We start from the raw sequence: 11002 nt of genomic DNA, 5'->3' as shown, positions 1-11002 counted from the left end.
TTTGAAAAGATCAGAAAACAAGAACATTTCTTAAACCTTTTTTCACAATCTGTTCCTATATGCCATAATAAAGAACTTCAGGAGATGAGTTACACCAATGGTAGATATAATTCAACTCAATAAAAATGAAATTGCTCATGGAATACTGTAGATTCAAATAAGATTAGTCCAATTCAGCTCTGATCTGTAACAGGTCTAAAAACTGATCTTTTAAGTTGTCTTGGGTTTAGTTGTGACAACTGCTATAGAGATATGGCTTGGTTCATATAATGCAACTATGTGGTTTCTTTGGTTTGTCTTAGCATGTTCTATGAAGTATTGTGGCTTGAAAGGCATGGTTTATGGATGAAAGTCTTTTGTGGACAGAATCAATTGTGGCTTACTTGTAGTTAAGGAACTATGCTTGAAACAATGTGGATATGACAATGTTTGTATTATTGGAGCTCCTCCATTAATATTTAACTTTACTAAAATATTCCAATCATTAAAAACAAACAAATCCTCCAAAATCTTTAATATAATTTAAGAACTTTACTCAAGCAAGTGAATTTCAATTCATATTTAGTATTCAAATTATATGGAAAATTTTTGTTTGTACTCCAATTAAATTTAGTTTCTTTTTTCAGTTTGGGTAATCCTCCAATGAACCGCAATCATTCAACACACATTCCCATAATCCACTTAATGGTTTCTGTCAGAATCCTTGGGATTTATTTAGCCCACTTTTTAAATGTATAATTTCAGGTCTGGAATACATTAAATAAGAATATCTTGGTGCATAAAGCCAATAACCTCATCAATAAGTCATAAGAAAACATTTATGTAAGCACAATCACATACAGCTTTTCAATGAACACAATATATGCCAAATATATACTCACAAGAAACTTCATATAACATATTGCTGTGCACACCGTTTGCCATAAAATTAGACTGAAACTACTAACTCAATTTTACTCAAAATAAACAACCAAGATCCCTTACTAGTCCATATTAATAATCATATCAGCATCATAAATCTATTGTTCTATGAGCATTCAAGACAGCATCTGCAAGTTAGTGTCCCCAGCATATTCCCTTGGTGCTTATTGTATCCAGGTGTCTTATGCTATACAAATTGCATTCTTCAGGTTCTTTTTTTAAGAGTGAGAAACTAATATGCTGCAGCCCTAACCTGTGTATGTGTTTGAAACCTACATAGATTTTGGAGACATTCTTAGAAAATAAAATGGTGGGTAATTGCATCACAGTGCTTTATATCAGTCTTTGTATGAAGCAATCCCTACTTTCTACTATAAATATGGAGGATAGTTTGTTTTTGCATAAAGGGCACATACATTCTTTGCAAAGTTTAGTCACATCTCTTGTGCTTTTGAAAATTTAAGGACTGATATTGAACTGGATTGGTTGGAAGACACAAAGCAAGTTATTCCCTACAGTCCTGTGGAGTTCACCATTTCACAATGATAAAATAGTCCACTTTGCATTTAAATCCTACCAAATATGTAGTTCCCTAACCCTTAAGAACACATACATGTATATTATAACCTGCCTAAACAGAGGAAAGCCAAGGATATATAACTATAACTTGCCTCATCATCTTCTGATCCATTCAAATTAGCAAAATATTAGTAACAGAATTGGAGAACAGACAGCCTACAAAGTTAAAGGATTTGCTATAAACTATGCACGGTATAAGCAAAGCCCATAGTAGCTATTGGGGGGAAAAATGGCGGTTATATTCAAGATAAGCAAGTGGGGTGTGTGTGTGTCGGTTATATTCAAGATAAGCAAGTGGTGTGTGTGTGTGTGATGTTTGAAAGGAAGTTTAAGTCCAAGAAATAATGGAAGATTCATTGCTAGTAAATTGCTTCTGAAAAGTGATAATTTGCACCCAGAGTTTGGCTACTGTGGGAAGGTTACTGCTCAAATCCCACACCAAAACTGTCATACTAATGCAGGTTCCCTTAATAAGAACTGGAAATAAAAAATGAAGCACGTATAGCCCAGTCGTTTACTTGGTGGAGACAGTCTCCAACCATCTGAACGGGATACTTCTGGTTTAATGTCCAAAAGGACGAAAGCAACCAGAAGGTACGCTATTTTCCCCTTATCCTACCAGACCGCCGTGAAACCCCGTAACGCACCCTTCTCGGTCCCATTCGGAACCAGAAGTTTGCACTTTCCGTCTAACGCGCCGCTAACTCCGCTGTTCACTCGGCTGCTACTGCGGATCTCAACGGAAAAACCAAAAATCAAACAACAGGCTGCGAAAATCCTCCAATCGGGAGAAAGGAAATAAACGATGTCCGATATTTTGTCCAATCACAACCTTTTACTCATCCGCGCGGCTTGTCTGCTAGACTTCTGTGGGTACAGTTAATGAAGTCCCGGCTACAGAGTAATGAGAGTCGATACAAGTCTAAATTATTTCCTTGGATCATTTTGACAACTGGATGAAAAGACCTAAACCGATTGATGAACTGAAAGTACGGGTGGTTTTAGTGCAGTTACATAGTCGAGAGCACTAAGTCTCCTTAAGGCTGCCTGGCATTTCCATTCTTCGTCTAGTAAATAATTGGTGTATCACTTATTTCCAGAGAAAGCCTTATTCGCTTTGTTGCACTAGCAAAAAGCTTGTGGCAAGGTATTACTAGAGATAAGCAACAATGGACTGCCCACAAATTGTCTTTTTATCCTGTGATCTAGGACTCAACAGCACTAAATAGGATAGGATTTAATTTTAAATTTACATGCAGAAGTTAAATCCTTCCTGGTGCAGGATAAGATTAAAACCTTTTTTAAAAAAAAAAACTTAAGTGATGTGTTATATATTGTGCTATTTTAATATCACTAGTTTTCATAATTTATTTTCATAAATTGAAGATGAGGATTGACATATTTATATATTTACATGTGTTTCCGGGACTCCACCAAAACATAATTGAGAAGTAATATGAACAAATTCATGAGTTTGATAAATTTAGTATAGTTTATCCTGTTGGATTAAAAACGGAGATTAACAACCACTGGGCAGGCATGTGCTTAATATGATACCATATAAGTTGTGTAACCATCCATCTCTGAAGACATTAACCAATTAATTATTGTTTTGAACAGGTTTGGCAAATTGGCTACAGGTTAAGTACAGTCAAGGTTAATTGTAACTTTAAAGATTTTTAGCAATTATGTTAGTATTACTTTTTGTCCTATAAAGCAAAATAATTATGTATATTTATTGAGAAAAGACTAGGTACAGATCTTATTATTCCATAGTTATTACCTGCATTAACATTTTATTACTTCTACTTTGTGATATTGTTATTTCTATTTTTCTGGTAATTGTTCTATAAGCAGTGTTGGAAGGTAGTTTATAAAAAAATAAATTTTAATAGCTACGTAGAAAAGATTTTTATTTCATTGCCCTAAGCAGAATTGTAATACTAAGGAACCCTTCCCGGAAATGATACTACCTTCTAGAAAAAAAGAGCATGATTTCTAGCAATTTAGGTATTAATTAAGTCCCAATAAATGGAACAATCAGCTGCTTGAAAATCCCCTTTATCTTTGTTTAAGAAATGAAAGTCATTGCAATCCCATTTCATCTTTCAAGCTGATAGAAATGGCAGGAAATTTTAGGCTTTGTTTCACAGATTTAGAAAGTACTGCAGGAAAGCACCTAGAAAGTGTTTTACATTATTTGGAACAATGGTACCCTTTCAGATTTGAAGGCACTCAACATAAGAAAGACTTTGGCATTTCTCAAAGAATCCCTCTCAGGAAATCTCCTTTGAAATGAATGAAATCTCCTTTGGCCTCCTTCATCGCCACATCCATACAGAATTTGGGACAAAGATTACAAAATGGCTTGCTGTTGCTTCTGTTGTTTTCCTTCCCTGGTGTAGCCTGTAGTCCTGGTGGTCTTCCAACTAAGTACTTACCAAAATCTATCCCTCACTTGCAGTCAATGCCATATTTTTCTTCTTCTGTGTCTGCAATGTTCTCTTCACCCCATGAGTGATATTGACAAAAGTAATTCTCAGTTGTTTTACAGGTAACATTTTCCCTTTATTCCAAGACGCTGAGGATAACATCACTCATGACCTTGAAGAGCTGTCAGGTGAGTGGCAGTGACTTGGAACAGAGGCAGGATAGAGATCAGTGACAGGGCACCCATTTCACGCTAGTGCAGTTTTCTGCTATTTAAAATGCAGGTAAATAGTATTGTCACTACAGTAACCAATTTTCTTGGAAAAAAAATAAAGGACAAATCTGAAGGGTTCATGTGTGTGTGTGTCTCTCTGTGTGTGTGTGTGTACACATTTATATATATATATATATATATATATATATATATATATATATATATATATATATATATATATATATATTCTGAGGTTTTCGCGGGTGTTCGATTCGGGTTTTTTCCCGCGTAGAAATGAAGGTTGCGCATACACCTTCATTTCTACGCTGGAAAAAACCCGAATAACCAAAGATCCACACATATATATTATATATGGCAAATTTGAAAGGATTAATAAGACTATTTTTTTTTAACTTGGCTTTACAAAGGAAAAAATAAAACCAAGAAAACTATACTGAATAAATCTGTACTGTATTGTGAAATAAAGGGGTGTCATTTATAATGAATATGTCATTTATAATTAATATAACAGCTCCTGTAACTACAACTGAACAGCAGCTAGAAGGCCCAGGTCTGGCCCTGCTTAGCTCTTTGACCAAAAAACAAACAAACAGGTGAGCCATAATAGACACCACTTTTTTCAGGAAAAGAGATGAAAACAATATCTTTGCACGAATATTCTCTTCAGCCGGGAGTTGTTTTATGGCATGGAGTTCCAAGATGCTGAGGGAATGCTAATTACGGTTTTGCAAAAAAATCAAGAAAAACAACAACCACCCTCTCCTCTCAGGGATCCGACAACAGCAGATCCCCCCCGAGGAAGTTTGTTGAGGGACTGCGAGGGGGCCAGGGCGCTGCGGTGCCGTGTTTTCATGAGGGGGCGGGGGGGGGAAGGGACAGGCGGTTACTGTGGCGACAGAGTGGGCGGGGCCTATGGAGAGTTCAGTACTGTACTTGGAGAGGCTTGTGGGACTTTCAAGTGGGCGGAGTCCAGGTTTCTCTTTGTCGGCCGGACGGGAGAGGAATGCGAGGATAACTGACGGGATAGTCTTGTGGGAGAGGAGCGCGCGAGAGTCAGCTCGCGGCCTCGCAAAGAGTGCTCGGAAAGGGGCGGGGCAGAATCTATTCCCACAGAACCAGAAAGGGGGAAACGAGCTTTCGGCACCGGAAGTTCTTGTGGTAGAACGGCTCCGCCGAAAGAAAGACCTGCGCGCAGGCATACATACCCCGTTTCCCCCCCCTCCCCTCCACACAAACACTACTCCCACACACCCACCCTCCTTCATTCTGCTCCGCGACTTCAAAGTCCTTAGCGCCCTCGGCTCTCTCCTAGCATTTGCCGGGGCATTCCATAAGCTTCGTCGGATGAGGTGCTAAAGCGGATAACGCAGAGCGAGAGAGTAGCGCTTCAGACCGAGAGCAGTAAAACAAAACAAAACAAAACCACACACACACACACACACACACACACACACACACACACACACACACACAGAGCCGGGACTAGATATATATTTTTTTAAAAAAACAAGATCAGCGGAAGGATATGATTAGTCGCTTCCGCAAGAGAGGGGATTTAACTGAGACGCGTCACTTCCGCTGAGCCTCAAGAAGGGGAGGAAAAGGAAAAGGGGAAAAAAAACATAACACACAAGCAAAGCAGCAAATCCTTGCGGGGGGGGGCCCGAACAAAAACAAACGGGGGCCTGGACCGGCCTGAGGGAGCTGCGGCCTTGCCTCCGAAGGACGGCGCTGCTTCGTCGGCCGGGATCGTCTTTGCTCCTCGCTGGCTACCGGGATGTCCCTCCGCCCCCCGGTCCATCTTTAAGCGGTTTCGCCTTCCCTCTTCTCCGCCTCCCCATCCCCGCCAGCCGAGCTCCTCCGTCCGGGCCCTGAAGCAGCGGCAGGAACGACGGCGCCGACGCCATGTCGGGGGACGACGACGGCCTCGATGGGCCGCACTACGTGGCAGAATTCGTGCCTCCGCCCGAGTGCCCCGTCTTCGAGCCCAGCTGGGAGGAGTTCAGCAACCCCCTCGGCTTCATCGGCCGCATCCGACCCTTGGCTGAGAAAACGGGCATCTGCAAGATCAGGCCGCCCAAGGTACGCCGGGCCAGAAGGGCCGGGCCTGCGGGATGGATGGAGACGGTTCTCGGGTATCCTCGGAGCTGGGTCTCCGCTCTTTTAAGAAGTTGCTTTTCCCTCTCCCCCACCCCCACCCCCGGTGAGCTCCCTCCAACGGCCGCCGGCTCGTCCTATTTAATTCGGACGGCGCCGAGCGAAAGGTGGGGAAGGAGGGAAGAGGGGCGCCCGGGCTTTTCTCGAGGGTTTGGGACTTTCCCCCCCCCCCACCCCCGAGGTCTTTTGATCCTTTGCAGCAATGGCGCCTCTGTCACGATGGGCCGACGCTGAAAGAGCGGGTGGGTGGGTGGGGGAAATCGGGGTTAACTTTGCTTCCAGCCCGCTACTAAAGCCTCCTTTGAAACGTTTTTGGAAAGCAAGAATGAAGTGGGAACGATCGGTTAGGTCAGGGGTCGGCAACCTCGGCTCTTTTATGACTCGTGGACTTCAACTCCCAGAATTCCTGAGCCAGCTATGCTGGCTCAGGAATTCTGGGAGTTGAAGTCCACGAGTCATAAAAGAGCCGAGGTTGCCGACCCCTGGGTTAGGTGAAGAAGGATTCAATTCTGAACTCTGAGGGAAGTACAGCGAGCTCGTCGTTAGTGATGTTTAAAATACCGTATTTTATGATCGAGTCTAGCCGGCTGGCTTAATTTATCGGGAAGGAGGGATTTTGCTTTGCAGTCGCGGTGTTTGTTGACTGCGAAGTGGTGTGGTGGCTTTAAGTTCTGTCAATCCACGGTTAAAAAAAAAAGCGCTTAGGCTTTTAAACTGTGTGCTGGCCTCCATATTAAAAAAAAATGCATTTATCTCCTGTATCGGTCTGAGTTCTCCATTAAAATAATTTTGCTTTGTATCTCTTTGTCTAGAACTACATAGCTCCTATTGTACTGTATTGTACAGCCCCTGTAGCGTTGTGTGTGTCTCTCTACTCATTTTCTTGGCTGTAAATATTTTAAAAATACTCAAGATTCTTTTTTCTATTCTGTATTAAAGAGCTCTTGTAGGTTAAACCGTCGTGTTAATTTGAAGAAAATCTCCTTAAAAGAGATTAGAATACATAGTCCTAAATAACTCTTTTCTAGTACCTGGTAAGACACTCCCCTTCGTCACCCAAGGTCAGTCTAGATCAAGGCTTCCATCTTTGCTCCCTTTTCTGTGCAGTAGCAGTTTTATTCACCTTGCTCCTTTTAACTCTAAAATGATGTGATCAGCTTGAGATTCAGCTCCTTTTTCCTTCTTGTCTGTCTTCTACTCCAAGAATCTGGATAATGGGGAAAGCAATATAAGTCTTAGTAGTTGCCAGTTTTTTTCTTTGTCACTTAGTTATTAAGAGTTATCATAACCAAGAATTTAATAGATGGTGACGGAGTTTTAGGCTTTAGTTTGCAAAGCAGATTGCTTTTCAGGTATAAAAAGATATATATTTAACATAGAACAACTACAATAAGTAAAATAATTCTTTGGAATGCAGGTTCTAAGCCATGCAGATTCTTTAAGTGCAGGAAAAAACAGCCATTACATCTGTAACTCTTGTGTTTTTTTTTCATTAGCTTTGTGTTCAAAGCTATGGAAGTCATGTATTTGGCCTTGTGACATGTTACTCTGAAGGAATGCTTATTTTTGGTTCATGTCAAGTACATTATATTAAAATATCTGTTGGAACGAAACAATCATTCACAGTCTTATTCATTTTAAATGTTTCATTTTAACATTTAACACCAGCATAATGAATAGGTTACATGGTCAGACAACAGCTTAAAAAGTAATAACCAGTGATGAATAACAGATGTTCTGATTGTTATTATTAAAAGGTTTAAACTGTCATTCTATATTCCAGTATAGCTGGCTGTATTGCATAATTGCAGATACATTTACTTAGAGAAATGCTATGCTGTTTTAAAACAGTCATGAAAAGTAGCAATCACTTTAGTTGTATGAGAGAAAAGGGGTTACAAAGAAATGAGCAGCTGCTGAGTGATATAGATTTGTAATTTGGGTCAACATATTTGTAACACTTTTTTGATTAGGAACATGCAAACAGTTCAATGCACTGATTGTTCTGTGTATGGAATGGGCAATGGACCTAAAAAAAAACATTTCCAGGATGGGGAACAGAAAGTCAAAGTTGTTGATTGAACAAGGCAGTAAGGAAATGGGAAGAGGGCAGGTGAGCTAGTGGAGTGTGCCATGTTTGAAGTGTGGCATATTGGTGCCCTGGCCATGTTGGAAGAGGAATTAGAGAAGGTAAAATACACTACCTTTGTTCTACGTAGCATGAAAAATGCCTCTGAAATTTCTCTCCACCAAAATCCAGAACAATATACTTTACTTTTGGCCGAACTGTATCATGCCCCAAACAATCAAGTTAAAATTCAAAAAGTCAGATTCTAAATTGGGTTGCAACATTGTGAATCCTAGCTTTGTTCTAACAACTGTGGATGTTTTTCTTTCTGTATAGTGATAAGCTACTGTATATGAGTTCTGGAGTTACTAGGATTACAGCATATATAATAGATCATATGAAAGCTTACTCATTTTGTAATAACTTTCTGCCTGAAATATTTTCAACTTTTAATGGAATGCTTGTAAATCATTCAAATGTGAAAAAAGAAAATATATGAGTGATGTCTTTGTTGTTTTATTGAAGGCTTGCATTTTAAATGTAGCATTCCTTGTTTACCCCCTTAGGATTGGCAGCCTCCTTTTGCATGTGATGTACAAAATTTTCGTTTTACTCCACGGGTGCAGCGCTTGAATGAACTGGAGGTAAGTTTCTAGTCATCAGTATTGGATTGTTTAGAATTTTTTGTTGAGATGTTTCAATGAATGACCTGAAAAGCCCATACAGTTTTTTCTTATATTGATATAATTATACAAAATAACTCTCAAAGTATTTATGAGTAATTTTTTATTTTATTAAGTGCACATATTAAATAAGTTTTTGGTGCTCCAGTAAAAATAACAGTTTATTAGAACAAATTTCTATCTGGGTTCTTTGTCAGTTCCAGTGGCTCTCTTGGGCACTCCTTATTATGACAGGAGGAAAGCATAAAAGTATTCATTATTTAACCATTATTGCATACTTGATAGTTCTGCTTTGCAGCCCTTCGTGAGTTAGAGTATAACACAAGGGCCTGGCTATGATCCTTTTATACTGCAGGGGGAATCTACAGAAATATATTAACCTAAAGCAGTTGATGTAGCGGAGCTAATTGGTGTATCTTATCTCTTCTACATTATGCAGTAGAGAGCACATGAGAGAAGACCTGATCAGAACTCATATTTCATGGATTTTGGTGGAACTTAATATTGTTAATGACCAATTCCATAGTAATGAGTATCTGTGGAAGATGAACCTGGTTCAGACTTAATATTAAGATATAGTTTAAGATTGAGAGGTTATATTGTATTATTTTGCTCTTCTTCCAATCTTGCCAGTATTTGCTTTTATCTTTATCTTGTCTTGTTTGGGCTTTATAAATATGGATTTATTTCAGCCATGGCTTGTTTTAAACAAGTGATCTTTAAAGTAGGGTTCCAGCTAATTATTAGAATTAATCACAGCTTTGATTTCAGACAATTTGAATGATTGCCTTTAATCTCCCCCCATCCCCCAGGCAACATCCTTTTGCCAAAGTCTCCTAAAATTTACTTAAGAGGAACTTGAAATATGGAGATTGTTATATAATTTTTGGTATACTTGTATATTATTTCTGTCTGTTTCCAAAACTCTTTAATGATTTTCTCTGCTCTTTTTAGCCTTCACTAGAATGTGGAATTATATTCATTTATCATATATTAAAGACACACAAACATTCTTGCGGACTTCATAGCAACTCCATAAATTTGATATTCAATGTTTTCTCTGAAACAGCTGAAATAGCCTTTATTCTGTTGTTTTTTGTGGACAGAGAACTTTATACATCAAATTTATATGATATCTTTTGCTGGTTTGATTAATAGGCAATGACTAGAGTGAAGTTGGATTTCTTAGATCACCTAGCCAAATTCTGGGAACTTCAAGGGTCTGCACTGAAAATTCCAGTAGTAGAAAGAAAAATATTAGATCTTTATTCACTGAGCAAGGTAAGTTCAGATTCTGTAGTGCAGGCATGTCAAAGTGCCGGCCCGTGGGCCGGATGCGTCATGCCGAAACCGCGCCTACACCATTGCCAGCAATGGGGAAAAAGTCCCGATATGTCGCGCAACGTCACGTGACGTTGCAAGTTTGACATGCCTGCTGTATATCTGAACTAGTTTTTCCACTGTAAAGGGGGCATAACTCTCTTATAAAGAAAGTATTCACATTATGGCCAAGGTAGTCTGTAACATACATCAGTGCATTCTTGTAATCGGAACTGCATTATTTTTTATCTAAGGCAGCAAGGATTTTTTGTGCATATAATCTGTATGAGTAAGCTATAAAACATTGTTTTAATCTTTAAATAATTACATAATATATTTCAAGCATTCCTCAAATGTTACACCATTGTAACATTAATTTCATTTGAGAAATTAAAGAATGACTGGATGGGCAGAGGAAGAGATCTGTTGAGATTTTTGAGAAGTCATTTTTGTTAGTTTACTATGAAATCAGTATATCGAAAGATTCATTTTAAAAGTGTTAAATCTTCATTACAGTTCCACAGTTGGCCTAAATTAATTAGTACTGTTTATTCTTGATCAAATCTTTGTCCAAGATTCTCCCAAAACAGCATTTCACATTCCTGCTTC

General features: G+C 39.1%; 1 protein-coding gene across 2 annotated transcripts in view; it reads left to right on the top strand.

Moving 5' to 3' along the window:
• Positions 1–5603: 5603 nt before the first annotated feature.
• Positions 5604–11002, top strand: part of KDM5A (lysine demethylase 5A) — a 63605-nt gene continuing 58206 nt past the window's right edge. For both annotated transcript variants that reach the window (XM_083366798.1, XM_083366797.1), the window contains exons 1-3: positions 5604–6247; positions 8957–9034; positions 10232–10354. In XM_083366798.1, the coding sequence (XP_083222924.1) occupies positions 6071–6247; positions 8957–9034; positions 10232–10354 (378 nt within the window). In that variant the 5' untranslated portion in view covers positions 5604–6070. The remainder of the gene's footprint in view (positions 6248–8956; positions 9035–10231; positions 10355–11002) is intronic.

The sequence above is a fragment of the Vipera ursinii genome, assembly GCF_947247035.1.
Source record: "Vipera ursinii genome assembly, chromosome: 6".
Classification (NCBI taxonomy): Eukaryota; Metazoa; Chordata; class Lepidosauria; order Squamata; family Viperidae; genus Vipera; species Vipera ursinii.
Note: the sequence above shows the minus strand (reverse complement) of the source record. Positions and strands in the feature narration are given on the sequence as shown.